At 56.4% G+C, this 19,542-nt stretch overlaps 2 protein-coding genes across 11 annotated transcripts in view; one reads left to right on the forward strand and one right to left on the reverse strand.

Moving 5' to 3' along the window:
* The window catches only part of GAS8 (growth arrest specific 8), a 29,903-nt gene extending 15,277 nt beyond the window's left edge, over nt 1-14,626 (forward strand). For 3 of the 10 annotated variants that reach the window (XM_063613085.1, XM_063613082.1, XM_063613083.1), the window contains 6 exons: nt 373-540; nt 904-990; nt 5,574-5,783; nt 10,113-10,243; nt 12,080-12,145; nt 12,802-14,626. In XM_063613085.1, the coding sequence (XP_063469155.1) occupies nt 373-540; nt 904-990; nt 5,574-5,783; nt 10,113-10,243; nt 12,080-12,145; nt 12,802-12,898 (759 nt within the window). In that variant the 3' untranslated portion in view covers nt 12,899-14,626. Of the gene's footprint in view, nt 1-372; nt 541-903; nt 991-1,144; nt 2,446-5,573; nt 5,784-9,839; nt 10,808-12,079; nt 12,146-12,801 lie in introns of those variants that run through there. The other 7 variants (XM_063613084.1, XM_055232933.2, XR_008649312.2 and 4 more) reach the window with 6 other exon arrangements.
* On the reverse strand, nt 13,336-19,060 carry LOC129457581 (5-hydroxyisourate hydrolase-like). Its single transcript, XM_063613089.1, is given in 6 exon segments — nt 13,336-13,621; nt 14,133-14,158; nt 14,161-14,267; nt 18,280-18,419; nt 18,617-18,622; nt 18,863-19,060. Coding segments are annotated over 6 exon segments (435 nt in total). The 5' UTR covers nt 18,929-19,060; the 3' UTR covers nt 13,336-13,531.
* Nucleotides 19,061-19,542: the final 482 nt, after the last annotated feature.

The following is a 19,542-nucleotide window of genomic DNA, read 5'->3' on the forward strand; positions in this document are numbered from 1 at the left end:
CGTAGTGCAGAGGGGGAAGTAATAAAGTGTATTCTGGTTTGTAAAAGCTCAGATGGAACTGCAGTGAGGGCCGTGATGTGGCTGGAGTGGATAGGTGTCATCGTCACTGCATGCTGGCAGTGACAGGATTTTCTGGAATCTTGAACAAAGTGTTGTCCCTCAGTCTGCATGGAAGCTGCATTCCCAGAAAACTCAGAATCAGTTGAAGCTGCAGAAATACTGTTTATACATAGAGCAGGTCTAGGTGCCAGCGTGCCTGAGGCTGGCAGGAGCCGGTGATGGGCAGGAGAGCACCCAGCTCTCTCCATGCAGGCCACAGCCCCTTTGGTTCTGCCTGCTGAGCCCCTGCCGGGCCTGTGCTTGTGCCTGCAGGAGCAGATGGAGGACATGCGGAAGAAGGAGGAGCACCTGGAGAGGGAGATGGCAGAGGTGTCTGCACAGAACAAGCGCCTGGCAGACCCTCTCCAGAAGGCTCGGGAGGAGATGAGCGAGATGCAGAAGCAGCTCGCAAACTACGAGAGGGACAAGCAGACCCTGCTTGTGAGTTTCCCGCTGGATTCCTCTCCCTCCTTGGCACGAGCTTGCCTAGGCTAAGGAGGGAGGAGCATCACAGGGAGGGGCTTGGCCCTTAGGGCAGGAAGGGAGATGAGGGAGGCCTGCATTTCTCCTTTCTCTGCCTTTGTTCTCCTGGGGAAAGTAAAGTCTGGGGGTGTTTTGGAGACAAGGCCCTCATCTTCCACCGCGTGCTACCGACCTGCCTTGGTGGGACTCAGCTGCTTGTGTCCTGGAACCAGGTCTTTCTGGCGATTATTTTTGGCCTTGCCATCTCCCAGGAGCCCGTGTTACTTGGATGACTGTGAATCTTGAATACTTGCTGTCCCCTACTCCCTGTTTTTCCTCCAGTGCACAAAAGCCCGTTTGAAAGTCACGGAGAAAGAGCTGAAAGACCTGCAGTGGGAGCATGAAGTGTTAGAGCAGCGGTTCACCAAGGTGAGCGGGCACCAGGGTGGCCTTGCAGCGGGGATGGCACCCTGCTAGCCAGGGACGGGGCTCTCCTTGTGGCCCCTGGACCAGCTTCAGGTGCCTTGGCCAGGTTTCTGGGTTCTGAAGCTGGAGGCCCTGTTCCCTGTAACTCATTTCGCAGCTTCTAAGAGGCAAAAACCTGTGGCCTATTCCGCATGCATATCCTGCAGAAGGCCTGGGGTCTCATGGGGAGTGGATCACACATGACTTTCGTCCCCTTAAGAGCTCACCTCTCAAAGCACATGAGGGAGGCTCTTAAGTGTAAGTGAAAATGAGTCTCTGGCTGCTCAGCGCTGCTCGTCACACTGGCGAGTTTTATGAGCTCCCTTTCAGGTTTCCTGCATGTTCTAGTGTGGATGTGACTTTGTGTGTTACGAACACGGGATCAGGCCATAAGCACAACTTGCTTTTTAATCTCACAGTGTATCAGGCTGCACATAGGAAGCGGTTTCATCCTTTTCACAGCCACTTGGTGCTGCATTTCATGAATGTTTGGTCATTTAGCTGACTCCCCTGTGTTTCTAATCCTCTGCTGTTATAAGCATTGCTGCCTCAATCCTTTTAAATTTGTCTTTGTGCACTTGTGTGAGATTGCTTCTTAGGAAAGCCAGTTCCTAGCAGTGGGATTGTTGAGTCTGAGGGGTCTGTGTTTAGGATTCTGATCGTCTGTCCAGAGGGCTGCTCTGAGTCACACACCTGCCAGGGTGCAGAGGGGCCGTTCCCATCCTCACCTGCACCAGATCTGACAGGTTTAAACCTTTGCAGCAATGACTGGGTGGAAAACATCTCATTTCGTGGGCACTTCCAAGATTCGCAGTGAGTGGTAGGGATGCTTGGTCCTGTCTCTGTCCCTCAAAGACACTCCTGGCCTCTGTTCAGTTTCAAAGTTCTGGCCAAGGACCAATCCCTGCACCATGGGGCACTCAAGGCTTTGTCTGTGGTGTGCGTGGCCAGAGCATCTTATCTTGAGCTGCAGTTATGTGTGCTGTTTTGTTCTCTAACCTAATTGAAATTTATGAACACAAACGGTTGTAGTGGGATTCGCCCCTCGTAAACATCCCATCTGTCTGTCAGATCTAGACCCACCTTCAGAGACAACTCAGGTCCTGCACGACGTGCATTGCTAGGCTGTGCAAACTCTTGGCACCTAAGGGAAGGGCGCCTGCAAGGTAGCCAGTGAGATCCTGAGGACTGCTGTGTTAGAGGCCTTCCTTCTCCCTGTGGGTTTTCAGGTGGACATTGTTGGGAAGAGGACAGCAGAGACGTGCCTGGGTTGGAGCCTTGTTCTCTGCCATATTTTCCTCCATTTGAATGTGGTTCCCGACAGTGTCAAAGTCACTGTCTCTTCCTAGAGAACCGAGAGCTCGAATTTGTCAGCAAAATTTAGAGACCAAGGCACTTATTTGTTTATTTATTTTTGAGATGGAGTTTTGCTCTTGTTGCTCAGGCTGGAGTATAATGGCACGATCTTGGCTCACTGCAACCTCCACCTCCCGGGTTCAAGTGATTCTCCTGCCTCAGCCTCCCGAGTAGCTGGGATTACAGGCGCCTGCCACCACGCCCAGCTAATGTTTGGTATTTTTTTTTTTTTTATTAATTTTTTTTGCATACAAAAACAATAAACATTTTCTAAAAATACATACAAACAAAAAGATGCGTATCAAACATATTAGGAAGGTTGCACATGGGAAGTCGGGGAATAGAAATGGGGGTGGGAGTTAAAATAAATGAGAGAGGGACTTTATATGGATCAGTGATAATAACTCAATCCTCTATTTGACAAAGAAGAGGGAGAAGGAAGAGGAAGAAAAAGAAAGTGGGATAAAGGATCAGAAAGGGAGGAAAATAGAAAAAATTAGAGTATGACTCCAGGGTAGACCTGTTTTGTTGTCATTGAGTTGGTTGCTTGGTTTGTCTGTTGTATTCTTCATGTTTCGCCAAGTTGGCCAGACTGGTCTCGAACTCCTAGCCCGAAGTGATCAACCCGCCTCGCCCCCCAGAGTGCCGGGACCACAGGCGTGAGCCACCACGTCCAGCCCCCACATTGCTTCTGGCCTCCGTGGTAGACCTCCCAGACGGAGCGGCCAGGCAGAGGAGCTCCTCACTTCTACCCAGACACGGGGCGGCCGGGCAGAGGGGCTCCTCACTTCCCAGACGGGGCGGCCAGGCAGAGACGCTCCTCACTTCTTGCCAGACGATAGGTGGCCGGGCAGAGGCGCTCCTCACTTCCCAGACGATGGGTGGCCGGGCAGAGGTGCTCCTCACTTCCCAGACGATGGGCGGCCGGGCAGAGGCGCTCCTCACCTCCCAGATGATGGGTGGCCGGGCAGAGGCACTCCTCACTTCCCAGATGGGGCAGCCTGGCAGAGGCGCTCCTCACTTTCCAGACGACGGGTGGCCGGGCAGAGGCACTCCTCACTTTCCAGACGACGGGTGGCCGGGCAGAGGCACTCCTCACCTCCCAGACGGGGCAGCCGGGCAGAGGCACTCCTCACCTCCCAGACGGGGCGGCCGGGCAGAGGCGCTCCTCACTTCTTCCCGGACGGGGCGGCCGGGCAGAGGCGCTCCTCACTTCTTCCCGGACGGGGCGCCCGGGCAGAGGCGCTCCTCACTTCTTCCCGGACGGGGCGGCCGGGCAGAGGCGCTCCTCACTTCTTCCCGGACGGGGTGGCCGGGCAGAGGCGCTGCTCACTTCCCAGACGGGGCGGCCGGGCAGAGGCACTCCTCACTTCCCTGACGGGGTGGCCGGGCAGAGGCGCTCCTCACTTCCCAGACGGGGCGGCCGGGCAGAGGCGCTCCTCACTTCCCAAACGGTGGGTGGCCGGGCAGAGGCGCTCCTCACTTCTTCCCGGATGGGGCGGCCGGGCAGAGGCGCTCCTCACTTCTTCCCGGACGGGGCGCCCGGGCAGAGGCGCTCCTCATTTCTTCCCGGACGGGGCGGCCGGGCAGAGGCGCTCCTCACTTCCCAGATGGGGCGGCCGGGCAGAGGCGCTCCTCACTTCTTCCCGGACGGGGGCGGCCGGGCAGAGGCGCTCCTCACTTCTTCCCGGACGGGGCGGCCGGTTAGAGGCGCTCCTCACTTCCCAGACGGTGGGTGGCCGGGCAGAGGCGCTCCTCACTTCCCAGACGGTGGGTGGCCGGGCAGAGGCGCTCCTCACTTCTTCCCGGACGGGGCGGCCGGGCAGAGGCGCTCCTCACTTCCCAGACGGTGGGTGGCCGGGCAGAGGCGCTCCTCACTTCCCAGACGGTGGGTGGCCGGGCAGAGGCGCTCCTCACTTCCCAGACTGGGCGGCTGGGCAGAGGCGCTCCTCACTTTCCAGACGGTGGGTGGCCGGGCAGAGGTGCTCCTCACCTCCCAGACGGGGTGGCCGGGCAGAGGCGCTCCCCACCTTCCAGATGGGGCGGCGGCCGGGCAGGGGCTGCAATCCCAGCACCCTGGCAGGCCAAGGCAGGCGGCCGGGGGGTAGAGGCTGCCGCGAGGCCAGACCACGCCACTGCACTCCAGCCCGGGCAACACCGAGCACTGGGTGAGCGAGACTCCGTCTGTAGTCCCAGTACCTCGGGAGGCTGAGGCGGGCAGAGCACTCGGCGTCAGGAGCTGGCGACCAGCGTGGCCAAGATGGCGAACGCGTGCCTGCATCCAAAGGAGAAAAGGCAGGCAGCGGTGGCGCGCGCCGGCACTCCCAGGCAGTCCGCGGCGCGGGCAGCAGCAAACCGAGTAGATTGTAGCCTGGGCCAGAGAGGGAAAGAAAGAAAGAAAGAAACAAAGAAAGGAAGAAAGGAAGGAAGGAAGGATGCAAGGAAGGAAGGATGCATGTTTGGTATTTTTGATAGAGACGGGGTTTCTCCGTGTTGGCCAGGCTGGTCTCAAACTCCTGACCTCAGGCGATCCACCCACCTCACCCTCCCAAAGTGCTGGGATTACAGGCGTGAGCCACTGCACGCTGCTCAGAGTGTTCCCTTTTTTATAGTCTTCAACAAAGTCTAGGCTTTTTTAGAATGTACAATTAATAAGTAGAAGAATTAGGAGGTAAAAAAGAATGGTTTTACTGGCCGGCAGGCAGCTGGCTCCAAGGCCGTGCTCCAGACCCGCCATCTGTGCGGCGGACAGCACGCGTGATGCCAGGATCTGGGGCTGACCAAGGGAGCACGTCCTCCAAGGAGCCCCACCTGCAAGCTGCCTGCTGGATGCCGTGGATCTCACATCTCACCTGAGCCCACAGCCCTCACTCGGGCAAGACCGGCCTCGGCCACCGGTGAAGCAGATTTCAGGGTGGGGCTGCTCCAGCCCTTCAGGACACTCGTGGCTTCCAGAGACACCTTCCTGAGAGGAGGGCTTATGCTGATGTTTTCCTCCTGCCTTCCGCCGCGTGGTCGGCTCGACAGAGGGCCAGGGCGCAGGCACCACACACCGACCCCCGTGCGTGGGAGTGGGCACTGTTGGGAAGCAGCGTGTTCCAGGCAGTTGCAGAGGTGGGAGGCAGCATCTTCCCAGCGAGATGTCCCCAGGTGAGGGGCCTCATCGCCCACCCCCAGCGCTGTCCCTACAGGTGCAGCAGGAGCGGGACGAGCTCTACCGGAAGTTCACTGCAGCCATCCAGGAGGTGCAGCAGAAGACAGGCTTCAAGAACCTGGTGCTAGAACGCAAGCTGCAGGCTCTGAGCGCTGCTGTGGAGAAGAAGGAGGTGCAGTTCAACGAGGTCCTGGCTGCCTCTAACCTGGACCCTGCAGCCCTGACGCTGGTGTCCCGCAAGCTTGAGGTAGGCCCTAGACAGGCTCCTGGTCCCAGTGGGCGGCCTCATCTCTGTGGCAACAGTCTTCAGTTCTGTGCTGCTCCTCAGATGAGCACAGAGACCCCTCGGTTAACCACTGGGGAGGGGCATTCGTGGGTTTCCTGTGGCCTGAGAACAGAGTGGGGCTGCCTTAGGCGTGGATGCCTCTCACCATCTGCGCTGGCAGCCTCTTCACCGTCTGCGCCGGCGGCCTCTTCTTCACCGTCTATACCGGCGGCCTCTTCTTCACCGTCTGCACCGGCGGCCTCTTCTTCACCGTCTGCGCCGGCGGCCTCTTCTTCACCGTCTGCGCCGGCGGCCTCTTCTTCACCGTCTGCGCCGGCGGCCTCTTCTTCACCGTCTGCGCCGGCGGCCTCTTCTTCACCGTCTGCGCCGGCGGCCTCTTCTTCACCTTCTATACCGGCGGCCTCTTCTTCACCGTCTATACCGGCGGCCTCTTCTTCACCGTCTGCGCCGGCGGCCTCTTCTTCACCGTCTGCGCCGGCGGCCTCTTCTTCACCGTCTATACCGGCGGCCTCTTCTTCACTGTCTGCGCCGGTGGCCTCTTCTTCACCTTCTATACCGGCGGCCTCTTCTTCACCGTCTGCGCCGGCAGCCTCTTCACCGTCTGCGCCGGCGGCCTCTTCTTCACCGTCTGCGCCGGCGGCCTCTTCTTCACCGTCTGCGCCGGCGGCCTCTTCTTCACTGTCTGCGCCGGCGGCCTCTTCTTCACCGTCTGCTCTGGCAGCCTCTTCTTCACCGTCTGTGCCGGCGGCCTCTTCTTCACCGTCTGCTCCGGCAGCCTCTTCTTCACCATCTGCTCTGGCAGCCTCTTCTTCACCGTCTGTGCCGGCGGCCTCTTCTTCACCGTCTGCTCCGGCAGCCTCTTCTTCACCATCTGCTCTGGCAGCCTCTTCTTCACCTTCTATGCCGGCGGCCTCTTCTTCACCGTCTGCTCTGGCAGCCTCTTCTTCACCGTCTGCGCCGGCGGCCTCTTCTTCACCATCTGCTCTGGCAGCCTCTTCTTCACCGTCTGTGCCGGCGGCCTCTTCTTCACCTTCTATGCCGGTGGCCTCTTCTTCACCATCTGCTCCGGCGGCCTCTTATTCACCGTCTGCGCCGGCGGCCTCTTCTTCACCGTCTGCTCTGGCAGCTTCTTCTTCACCATCTGCGCCGGCAGCCTCTTATTCACCGTCTACGCTGGCGGCCTCTTCTTCACCGTCTGTGCCGGCAGCCTCTTCTCATCAGTTCTGCTCAAGTCTCTCTTGGATCTTCCCTTGCCCCTGTGTGACCTCATGGTGCCTCCTAACCTCTGAGCCTCTGCCCACTCCATTTCTCAGGCTTGGCTCATCTGAGCATGGAAGGCTCTAGTCATCTGAGTGCAGCCTGAGAATGGCCTTGGGGGTGGAAAAGCCACTCTTGGGATCTCTGTGGGCCTGGGCTCCTCTGTTGGTGATAACAGACCCAGACACAGGCCTGGAGGGTGGTTGTACGTCCTGAGCTCTCAGCCCAGGGCACCACCCGCATCCTGGGACAGAGATGGCACCGGGAGGCCCTGAGATGGGCTGGTTTAGGACCTGGACAGTTACAGATGGGGTAAGTGTAGGGCCGTGGGAGCCTGGAGACCCTGACCCCACCTTTGCAGTTACAGGGGACATGAAGGCTAAGGAGAGCCCAGAACATTCCCTCATTCTGTGTCTCAGTTATTTATGGTGCTGCTCTGCTGGGTGTCCCAGGTGTGGGCGAGGGCAGTAAATAAAACACATGAGGCCTGGGTCCCTCACAGGGAGAGACAGCATCAGCTGGAGGATCAGGAGGAGGCTGGAGCCTGCGACTGTCTCACAGGTGATCTCTTACCTGTGTCCAGCTTCCGGACCTGGGCCTTGCCTCTGTTCCCTAGACCTGGTTGGGGAAAGTCACAGAAGCAACAGGACACAGGGCAAAGGGTCTTTGACACTGGAATCCTGGCCAGCTGAGGCAGTCTGCAGCTGCCAGGCCTGTGGCTTCCTCGGGGCCCTCTGAGTTGGATGACACGTGCCCCTGGCCCAGCTGCTGCCCCTGAGCTTGAAACAGCTGGTCTTGAAGCCTCCACCAAGAGCCCCAGCAGAGGGAGGCTGGGGTGCTGCATAGATGCAGCCTTTGGGGCCGCAGGGTACCCGTCTGTCTCTGCTGCTTGTGCTGGACTTGTCCTTCAGTGAAACAGATGCCTGGGACATAGGCTTGAGGCTTCCTTCCTGTCTGTGGAAGCATCTTTCATCCTGAGAACTATCACAGATGGCATTTTTGTTTGTTTGTTTTCAAGACTTAAGTGTTGCTCTGTTGCCCAGGCTGGAGTGCAATGGCATGATCTCGGCTCACTGCAACCTCTGCCTCGTGGGTTCCAGTGGTTCTTGTGCCTCAGCCTCCTGAGTACCTGGGATTACAGGCATGTGCTACCACGCCCAGCTAATTTTTCTATTTTTAGTAGAGACAGAGTTTCACCATGTTGGTTAAGCTAGTCTTGAACTCCTGACCTCAAGTGATTCGCCCGCCTTGGCCTCCCAAAGTGCTAGGATTACAGGTGTGAGCCACCACACCCAGCCACAGATGGCATTTTTTTTTTTTTGTAAATTATTTTATTCCTTGATGATTTAGAGGGACTATCTTCAAACCAGTACAAATAGTTCATACATAATACCTGGCCATTTTCTTCTGAAATCTCTCTCTCTCTTTTTTTTTTTCCAAGACAGGAGTGTCGCCCTGTCACCCAGGTTGTAGTGCAGTGGTGTGATCTCGGCTCACTGCAACCTCCGCATCCCGGATTCAAGCGATTCTTCTGCCTCAGCCTCCTGAGTAGCTGGGATTACAGGCATACAACACCATGCCTGGCTAATTTTGTATTTTTAGTAGAGATGGGGTTTCACCATGTTGGTCATGCTGGTCTCAAACTCCTGACCTCATGATCCTCCCACCTCGGCCTCCCAAAGTGCTAGGATTACAGGCGTGAGCCACTGCGCCTGGCAATTTTTGTATTTTTTTAGTAGAGATGGGGTTTCACCATGTTAGCCAGGTGGGTCTCAAACTCCTGACCTTGTGATCTGCCCACCTTGGCCCCCCAAAGTGCTGGGATTACAGGCGTGAGCCACCACCCCTGGATACCTGGCCATTTTCTAACCAGTTGAGTAATTTGTTGCACAATAAGCTACCTCATGTCTTTTAGCAAGAAATACATTAAATTTGAGGGCTGGGCGCAGTGGCTCATGCCTGTAATCCCAGCACTTTGGGAGGCCGAGGCAGGTGGATCACAAGATCAGATCGAGACCACACTGGCTAACACAGTGAAACCCCGTCTCTACTAAAGATACAAAAAATTAGCCGGGCGTGGTGGCAGGTGCCTGTAATCCCAGCTACTCAGGAGGCTGAGCCAGGAGAATGGCTTGAACCCGGGAGGTGGAGGTTGCAGTGAGCAGAGATCACGCCACTGTACTCCAGCCTGGGGGACAGAGCGAGACTCTGTCTCAAAAAAAAAAAAAAAAGGAAAAATACATTAAATTTGAATAGTAAAGACATTACATAATGAATTAGGACACAGTTAAAATTTGCTTTAAGTATTTCTTTCCGGGGGAGGACGCCACACTTCTACTCAATGAAGAGAAGCATTCTTACAGTCCAGAGGTCTTATTTTTTTTAACACCTATGATGCCATGAGTTCATAGGGAAGAGGTTCCAGCAGCTCAGGCTCCTTCCCATCGGTTCTCACAAAGCTGCTCTGGGTGGAGCAGGCTGCTGCTTCATTTGAACCCAGGTACCTTTCTCTTCGGCTTCTTTTTCTGATCACTTTCCTTCCCGCGTTTCAGGAAGCTCTGTCGGCTCTTAGAGTGCTCCTCGTGCTCAGTACGCACATAATTCTCTCGGCAAGAATCTTGCCCTTCACTTGTTTACAGCAATGCCAACAGCGTGCTGGGGAACACTGCAGACTTCAGTCCAGCCATGGCAACACTTGTGGGCCTTCCTTTTTGAACAGCGCCCATTCCCTTGATGTCTGCAGTATTACCTTTCTTACAGGTTCGCATATACGTGGCCAGAGGAACAACTCTTTTCTAAAAGGCCGGAGAACATGTATCAGTGCCTCTCCTCTTTCCCTTTGTGTTCATCATTTGGGTGAATTACTGGAAGATGGCGGTTCCTGCTGAAAGGCCACAGATGGCATTTTTAAGGTGATTGGTTCACATGCAGTTCAGCTGAACACAAATGCACGTGCTCATCACTGACACCAGGCCGATGGTTAACGTCATTCAAGTCACCTAATCTCTCTCTTTTTTTTTCTTTCTGAGACAGAGTCTCACTGTGTCGCCCAGGCTGGAGTGCAGTGGCACAGTCACAGCAGTGAGCCCCTCGCTGAGCCGCCCTGGGAGCACCCAGGTGTTGGACAGATGCGGGACTGAGGCTGAAGAGGCTGGTTCTGAAAGGCCCGTCAGCTATGCCTTTGAGTTTCGGGCCAGTTGGGAACTATGGAAGGGCTGGGCGGGGGAACCAGATCAGGGCCCACTCTGCTACTGATGGCAGGGAGCACAGGGCTGGAGGGGGCTGGTTGGGGCCAGCACAGAATGGGGACGGGCAGAGGGTTTGAGAGCCGCCAGGAGGCTGAGTCCACAGGCAGGGCTGGGAGGGGCTGAGGTGACTTGGTGTTCGCACATGGGGGAACCACGGGTCCTGGCCCAGTGGGCGGTGGTGCCTGTGGGACCCTGGTCATCTGGGATGGCCTGAGGTAGTGAGGCTGTATAGGAGGGGACTCACCTGGGCTAGAGGCACTGTGGCCTGGGGACTGAAAACTCATCTTTGCCTGCTCAGCACTGGGCCCAGTGAGCACAGACAGGTGAGGGAGTGAGGGTCCCACTGTTGGGAGGTGGGGGAGGCGTGTTTCCAGCTCCTGGCTGAGGGCTGCACCCAGCCTGCTGCTGGGTGACCGAAATGAGGGTGAAGAGAGCAGTCGTGGCCTTTGAGGGTCGTTGCAGCTGCGCCCACGCGCCAGGGTGAGGATGGAGGATGGAGCTAAATGTGGGTCAACCCCTCCTTTCCTGGTCATTGTTACCTTGACTTCTAAGTGAAGAATCTTCCCGGGGAAATGACAGAGGCCCCCGCAGGGACACCGTTCACGGTTGGGCAGGTGTGAGGGGGCAGCTGTGTCAGTGGGCAGCAGAGACAGCTCTAAAGCCAGGCTGGGCCCAGCAGTGCCCCACAGGCAGGAGCCCAAGAAGCCTCTGCCTCGCCACGTGGTGAGACCCTTGCCCACATCTGGCCAGGGCCAGTGCTGCTGAAGACTACTTTTTTCTATTACAAAAAAGTGGGATAGCCGGGCGCGGTGGCTCACGCCTGTAAACGCAGCACTTTGGGAGGCTGAGGTGGGCAGATCACGAGGTCAGGAGTTCAAGAGCAGCCTCGCCAAGATGGTGAAACCCCATCTCTACTAAAAATACAAAAATTAGCTGGGCATGGTGGCGGGTGTAATCCAAGCTATTTGGGAGGCTGAGGCAGAGAATTCCTTGAACCTGGGAGGCAGAGGTTGCAGTGAGCCTAGATCGTGCCACTGCACTCCAGCCTGGGCAACAGGGCGAGACTGCATCTCAAAAAAAAAAAAGTGAGATAGTACATTCACAAGCCTCAAGAAATTTAAGCAATATGTAGGTGGTGTTTAGTGGCCAGTCTCCACAGTGTGGCTGCATGCTGCCTGCCCTCACCTCATTTGCATTTCTTGTGGGTCTGGACTGTTTTTTGAGTTTTTTTTTGAGACGGTGTCTTGCCCTGTCACCCGGACGGGAGTGCAGTGGCTTGGTCTCGGTGCAGTGCAAGCTCCATTTCCCAGGTTCAAGCAATTCTCGTGCCTCAGCCTCCCGAGTAGCTGGGATTACACAGGTGTGAGCCACCGTGCCCGGCTACTTTTTGCATAGTAGAGACGGGGTTTCGCCACGTTGGCCAGGCTGGTCTTAAACTCCTGACCTCAAGTGATCTGCCCTCCTTGGCCTCCCAAACTGCTGGGATCACAGGTGTGAGCGGCAGTGCCCGGCCTGGACTGTTGATGGAGAGGCAGGTTGTGCAAGCTCAGGCTCCCAGTTCTCTGTTTCTTCCTTGTTTTCTCTCCACCCTTGGAGACCTTTTTCTGCTGACAACCCTGTGTGGATGGATGCATCCATCAAACCAGGCTGCTATTCCCCGGACCTCTCAGAACCCCCGCTGGAGTCCCCAGGCCACCCCCATTGCCTCGGCCAAAAGATGATTCTCAAACTCCATCACCTCTCTTTCCTCAGGATGTTCTGGAATCGAAGAACAGCACCATCAAGGACCTGCAGTATGAGCTGGCCCGGGTCTGTAAGGTACGGATGTGCCCTGCCCTCCCTCCGGCACCCCCTCGCTGCCCAGACTGTTCTAAATGCAGGTGGTCTCTGAGTACCCCACCTGTGCCCACTTTGTACCTCGTTTGACAAGGCAGCTGTCACTGTCCCCATGTGAGGGTGCAGTCATAGCCGAGAGCATCTGGATTCTGTGTGGTCTGGGGCAGTGCACTGTTGTCTAGGCCACGTCTCTGCTGGGATGGGTGTAGGGGGACCTGGACCCTTCCCTGGTCAGCCCCTTCCCCTGGGCAGGGAGTCAGAAGGTGCTGTGCCCACTGGGGAGGGCAACAGACGTCATTCAACAGGGGAAGGGACAGCGTGAAGAACCTGAGAGGGAAACACCCATCCAGGGCCCAGAGCCCTCCCAGACCACAGCTCTGCCCTGAGTGTCCCTGCCCTCTACCTCTGTCTCCTCATTTGTGGAATAGGAATAGCGACAGCCTCTGCCTGTCCTGCTACCTGAGCCAACGCAGTGAATGTGCTTGGTGCTGTGTCCCACACCGGAAATGATTGATAAGCCTTTGGCTTTATCCTTCTACACCGTGATGCTCACGTTGCCCCTCCATGGAGCTGCATTCAGCTCTGGTGGTCCTGAGCTTTGGGACCCTCAGCTCCCTGACACTGCCCTGTCTCCACAGGCTCATAACGACCTGCTGCGCACGTATGAGGCGAAGCTGCTGGCCTTCGGGATCCCTCTGGACAATGTGGGCTTCAAGCCCTTGGAAACAGCTGTGATCGGGCAGACGCTGGGCCAGGGCCCCGCGGGACTGGTGGGCACCCCGACGTAGCTGCCCCTCTGGGGGGCCACAGCCCAGAGAGCCAGCCTAGGAACACTCTCGGGATGACACCCCTTTTCACACCAAGGACAGCAAGTTTTTTAGATTTTATCATCAGCAAATGAAAGCTTTTCACATGTTGTTGCCATCCTCTTTCCTGGCTCTGTGGAGGAGAACCATCTGCAGGACCCTCACCCATGGCGTCCCTGTCGCTCCCTTCCCTGGGTGCAGCGCGTCCGGCCTGTATCCAGGCCTACTCCCTGCTACTCCCTGGTCTCACCTCCCACCACCGTCAGCAGCACCTTCTCAGAGTGCCCTGCACTCACCTGGGGGCTGGGGCAGTGCCACGCTGTGCTGCCTGTCTTTGCGCCACTGTTGTCCCATCGAATGGACAGCTTTGCAGGTGCTGGCACTGACTTTATTGACACCTGAGTCACAGCTGCCCAGTGGGATTCTCCAGGGGGCCAGGGCTTCCCTAGGAAGTGGTGAGTCAGTGCTCCCTGATGAGCACGAAGCCCGCTCTGTTGAGGACTGGGTGGGCGCAGCCAGCGTGCGGGAAAGGGCAGGCAGCCTCCCACTGCCATTCTTTGCTCTAGCTCCCTCGGTAGGTGGTGTAGGACCAGGGGCTCAGCAGCAGGGGCACGTGGAACTTCTGGGCCTTGCTGGTGATGGTGAAAACAACCTGAGACGGAGAGGCCAGGAGAGATTAGAAGGTGATGGCAGCAAACCACCTATCTGGCCCCAGCACACATGGGAGAATTCAGCAGCCCAGACTGAGGGTCGGGGATGGGGTGAACCTTCCGCACCAAAGGGACACTCCACAGAAGCCACAGCCCAGTAAGTCAGGTGCTTCCGCGGCGGCTCCAGTGTGGGGTGAGGCAGTGAGGTGAGGCCCAGAGAGCTGGAGTTGGCTCAGATGAAAACCTCTGTCAACAAAGAGGGGATGAATCACCCTTGGGCCAGCCTCGCCACAAAGCATACCTTGGGCAGGTGAGTGACGGATGTGTCCTCATAGAGTCTATTGCTGCCTGGACACCTTTCTTTTGGGAGCTCAAAGCAAGTGAGCTCACCTACCTGCCACTGCCCAGGACCAGTCTGCCCACTGCCTAAATGATGCGCGGCCAGCAGGACGTGGCCTGCAGATCCCAGTGAGTTGTGAGCCTCAGCCCCCTCCAGCCCACTGGGGCTTTCACCTCCAGGTATGGGTAGAAGCTTTCCTGCCTCTCTTCCTCCAGTAGCCCTCAGTGTCGAAGGTGACCTTGTAGGTGCCTGCCTTCATCTGGTCTGGCGTCAGGAGTCCAGGACAGCGGCCATCTGGGGCTGTGTGGCTGGGGAGAGGATGAGGCTGCAGAGACGGGGACGAGAAGCCCCCTACCCCAGCTTTCCTGGGTCTGCATCCCAGTGGGCCTCAGACACTGGGATGCCTCAGACACTGCCACCTGTCAGACTTGGGTGAGCAGACACAGTGGGGCTGTTAGGGTCTGCAGTTCCAGAGCAGTCTAGGGACACCACTGCCCTGTCTTTAGGAAATCACAACACAGAGAAGCAAAAAGGGAAAAAGTCTCCCACAGTTTATCCCATGAGCAGTAACCACTTTATAGCTGGCATATATTTTTCCGGATTTTCTCTATGCATAACTATATTTGTTTACAAACTTAAAATAACTCATAAAGTGGATTATACTATTTGTATTGTTTTGTAACCTGTGGTTTTCACTTAAAACATTGTGTATGGCTGGCCGGGTGTGGTGGCTCACGCCTGTAATCCCAGCACTTTGGGAGGCCAAGACTGGCAGATCACGAGGTCAGGAGATGGAGACCATCCTGATTAACATGGTGGAACCCCATCTCTACTACAAGAAAACTAGCTGGGCGTGGTCACGGGCACCTGTAGTCCCAACTCGGGAGGCTGAGGCAGGAGAATGGCGTGAACCTGGGAGGCAGAGCTTGCAGTGAGCCGAGATTGCACCACTGCACTCCAGCCTGGGCGACAGAGCGAGACTCCGTCTCAAAAAAAAAAAAAGAAATGTGTGTGTGGCTTTCTGGGTCAATAACTACCAAACCGTCACCCACAGAGTGGGCCTGTCCAACTCCACGGAGCGTCCGTGTTGTGTGCCCTGGTCCCTTATCAGGGTTCTGAACAACCGTGGCTTTGCTCATAGTCACCTCTGGGGAACTTCCCATCATTCTTGCCAGCTGGTCTTTAAAGTGCACGCTTCTACTGTGATTAGAAAGAGCAGGTCCAAACAAGGTGGCTCACACCTGTAATCCCAGCACTTTGGGAGGCCAAGGTGGGTGGATCACAAGGTCAGGAGTTCAAGATCAGTCTGGCCAAGATGGTGAAACCCCGTTTCTACTAAAAATACGAAAATTAGCCAGGGGGGTGGTGGCAGGTGCTTGTAATCCCAGTTACTCGAGAAGCTGAGGCCAGGAATTGCTTGAACTGGGGAGGTGGAGGCTACAGTGAGCCAAGATCGTGCCACTGCACTCCATCCTGGGCGACAGACTCCATCTCAAAAAAAAAAAAAGAAAAAGCATAGCACGCTGGGCGTGGTGGCTCATGCCTGTAATCTCAGCACTTTGGGAGGCCGAGGTGGGCTGGTCACCTGAGGTCGGGAGTTGGAGACCAGCCTGACCAACATGGAGAAACCTCATATCTACTAAAAAAAATGAAAAAAAATTAGCTGGGTGTGGTGGCGCATGCCTGTAATCCCAGCTACTAGGGAGGCAGAGGCAGGAGAATTGCTTGAACCCGGGAGGCAGAGGTTGCGGTGAGCTGTTACCACACCATTGCACTCCAGCCTGGGCAACAAGAGTGAAATTCTGTGTCAAAAACAACAACAACAACAACAAAACCACCATAGCATGTGTGCATGGGGGTAATGGGACGCCCAGCCCACACAGTGCTGTCCTAATTTCTCAGGTGGGACCTGGACCCATTGTGTCACAGCTTTTGTGAAGGACCAAATGACCGTAGGAGCGGCACGGTCAGACTCCCTCTGATCCTATGGGCCCGGCCCTGCCCTTCTGGCTGGAAGGGAGGGGGCCTGCCTCTTACGCAGGGGCCATAAGGCCTGAGTGGGTAACATCTGCCTCTGGAAGTGCCCCGCAGAGCCTGTCCCCGTGGCAGTGGGCAAGACCCCATGGAGGCTGAGGGACACACTGCCCCTCAGGCCTGGCTGGGAATCCCGGCATGTACCTGGGCTTGCTGCCTGTCTTCCCATGTGTAGAAGGGTTAATCATGGTGTATGGAGAATGAAAAGAGTGGAAGTACATGCTCATGGGTTGGAAGAATCAATATCGTGAAAATGGCCATACTGCCCAAGGTAATTTATAGATTCAATGCCATCCCCATCAAGCTACCAATGACTTTCTTCACAGAATTGGAAAAAACTACTTTAAAGTTCATATGGAACCAAAAAAGAGCCCGCATCGCCAAGTCAATCCTAAGCCAAAAGAACAAAGCTGGAGGCATCACGCTACCTGACTTTAAACTCTACTACAAGGCTACAGTAACCAAAACAGCATGGTACTGGTACCACAACAGAGACATAGATCAATGGAACAGAACAGAGCCCTCAGAAATGATGCCGCATAGCTACAACTATCTGATCTTTGACAAACCTGACAAAAACAAGAAATGGGGAAAGGATTCCCTATTTAATAAATGGTGCTGGGAAAACTGGCTAGCCATATGTAGAAAGCTGCAACTGGATCCCTTCCTTACACCTTATACAAAAATTAATTCAAAATGGATTAAAGACTTATATGTTAGACCTAAAACCATTAAAATCCTACAAGAAAACCTAGGCAATACCATTCAGGACATAGGCGTGGGCAAGGACTTCATGTCTAAAACACCAAAAGCAATGGCAACAAAAGCCAAAATCGACAAATGGGATCTCATTAAACTAAAGAGCTTCTGCACAGCAAAAGAAACTATCATCAGAGTGAACAGGCAACCTACACAATGGGAGAAAATTTTTGCAACCTACTCATCTGACAAAGGGCTAATATCCAGAATCTACAATGAACTCAAACAAATTTACAAGAAAAAAACAAACAACCCCATCAAAAAGTGGGCAGAGGACATGAACAGACACTTCTCAAAAGAAGACATTTATGCAGCCAAAAAACACATGAAAAAATGCTCATCATCACTGGCCATCAGAGAAATGCAAATCAAAACCACAGTGAGATACCATCTCACACCAGTTAGAATGGCCATCATTAAAAAATCAGGAAACAACAGGTGCTGGAGAGGATGTGGAGAAATAGGAACACTTTTACACTGTTGGTGGGACTGTAAACTAGTTCAACCATTGTGGAAGTCAGTGTGGCGATTCCTCAGGGATCTAGAACTAGAAATACCATTTGACCCAGCCATCCCATTACTGGGTATATACCCAAAGGACTATAAATCATGCTGCTATAAAGACACATGCACACGTATGTTTATTGCGGCACTATTCACAATAGCAAAGAGTTGGAACCAACCCAAATGTCCAACAACGATAGACTGGATTAAGAAAATGTGGCACATATACACCATGGAATACTATGCAGCCATAAAAAATGATGAGTTCGTGTCCTTTGTAGGGACATGGATGAAACTGGAAAACATCATTCTCAGTAAACTATCGCAAGGACAAAAAACCAAACACCGCATGTTCTCACTCATAGGTGGGAATTGAACAATGAGAACTCATGGACACAGGAAGGGGAACATCACACTCCGGGGACTGTTGTGGGGTGGGGGGAGGGGGGAGGGACAGCATTAGGAGATACACCTAATGCTAAATGACGAGTTAATGGGTGCAGGAAATCAACATGGCACATGGATACATATGTAACAAAACTGCACATTGTGCACATGTACCCTAAAACCCTAAAGTATAATAAAAAAAAAGAAAAAAAAAAAAAAAGAAAAAAAAAAAAGAAAAGAGTGGAAGTAATGTCCAGCGTACTGCCTGGCACAAGGTTACTCATGATCTCAGTGACAGGCCTTCAATTCCACCTCAGGCCTCACCTAACCACCACCCCCCGCACTCGCCCTGGCACAGCTGCCAGGGAGAGGCAGAAACTCACTCCCGCCCCATCAGGGTCACGGGGGCCTGAGGCTGGAGGGAGGGAGGAAACAGCTCCTCTCCTCATCCCTGTATTTTCAGAGGAGGAAACGGGCTGAGAGAAGTAGAAGAGAGAGCTCCCAACCTCACTCCCAACCCGGGCAGAGAGGAGGGTTGGCAGCGGTGAGCTCCGCCCTCCAGCCTCACTGCCTGGCACCTTAGTCCCCGCCATCTGTCTCAGGGCGGCACTCGCCCTCCCAGGGCCTCTCTCCTACCTTGTCCTCAGCTCCACCCACTGCTGGCTGTGGTCCTCCAGCCGGGACAAGCGGAGACAGAGGCCTCTGGCTGGGAGCCCGGAGGCGGTGTCCAGCACATGGGTGGTCAGTAGGCTGTCCGGAGGCTCCATGCTGCTGCCCTGGGCCAGGAGAAGGAGGCCAGGGAGAGCTTCTGGAGCCCTGTGCCCGCCTACCCACCCCAATCCTGCGTCCACACCAGCTGTGGGGCTCAAACAGCCGTCTGGACAGAGTTCTCCCAGCTGCCCAGAGGACAGGGGGCAAAGGTGACTGGAATTGCCTAGTCAGCTAATGAGGCACCAAATGTAAACAGCACAACCTGTGCCTCCCGACCCTCCCCCACCAATCCCTCTGGCTCCCCCTGCCCCACTGGGGACACCCACTCTCCCACCCACGGCCCCCACGAAATGGCCATTTCCCCCAAGGCCCTCGGTTCCAGCCCCTGGGGTGGTTCTCCCGGAACTGGGGTCTCTTCCGCGCCCCGTTTCCTGGGCCCTCGACGCTCAGCCCCCTGCAAGCAGCTGAGGGGACAGGAGCCCTGCAGGTCCAGGCCTGGCCCCCTAACCTGCTGGGGGCCTAGGTGTCGCTGGAGCCTCAGCTGCCGCGGGACGGGGACGGCCCGGGAGCTCATCCTGCCCTGCCGGACTGCGACGCCCGCGGCAGAGGGAAGTGCGGGGCCGGTCACCCCGCCCCGGACCACCTCGTGCCCACCAGGAGGGCCCCAGCGGGGCTTTGCCCAGGAAGGTGTGCTGGTGGGGAATCAGGGCGCACAGACCTGGGGCCCGGAAGCGGAGTCGCGAGGACCTGCTGGGGGGTGGTGGGGGCGGGGGGCGGGGGGACGGGGCGGGGCCGCGGTGAGGGGGGGACGGGGCGGGGCCGCGGTGAGGGGGGACGGGGCGGGGCCGCGGTGAGGGGGGGACGGGGCGGGGCCGCGGTGAGGGGGGGATGGGGCGGGGCCGCGGTGAGAGGGGGGCGGGGCGGGGCCGCGGTGGGGGGGCGGGGCCGCGGTGAGGGGTCGGGGGCGGGGCCGCGGTGAGAGGGGGCGGGGCGGGGCCGCGGTGAGGGGTCGGGGGCGGGGCCGCGGTGAGAGGGGGCGGGGCGGGGCCGCGGTGAGAGGGGGCGGGGCCGCGGTGAGAGGGGGCGGGGGGCGGGGGCGGGGGCGGGGGCGGGGCGACGGGGGCGGGCCAGGTGGGTCCGAAGGAGACCTGCGCGGGAATGGGGAGGGCGCCGGGACTATGTCTCTTT

The sequence above is a fragment of the Symphalangus syndactylus genome, chromosome 11 (genome assembly GCF_028878055.3).
Source record: "Symphalangus syndactylus isolate Jambi chromosome 11, NHGRI_mSymSyn1-v2.1_pri, whole genome shotgun sequence".
NCBI classification, from domain to species: Eukaryota; Metazoa; Chordata; class Mammalia; order Primates; family Hylobatidae; genus Symphalangus; species Symphalangus syndactylus.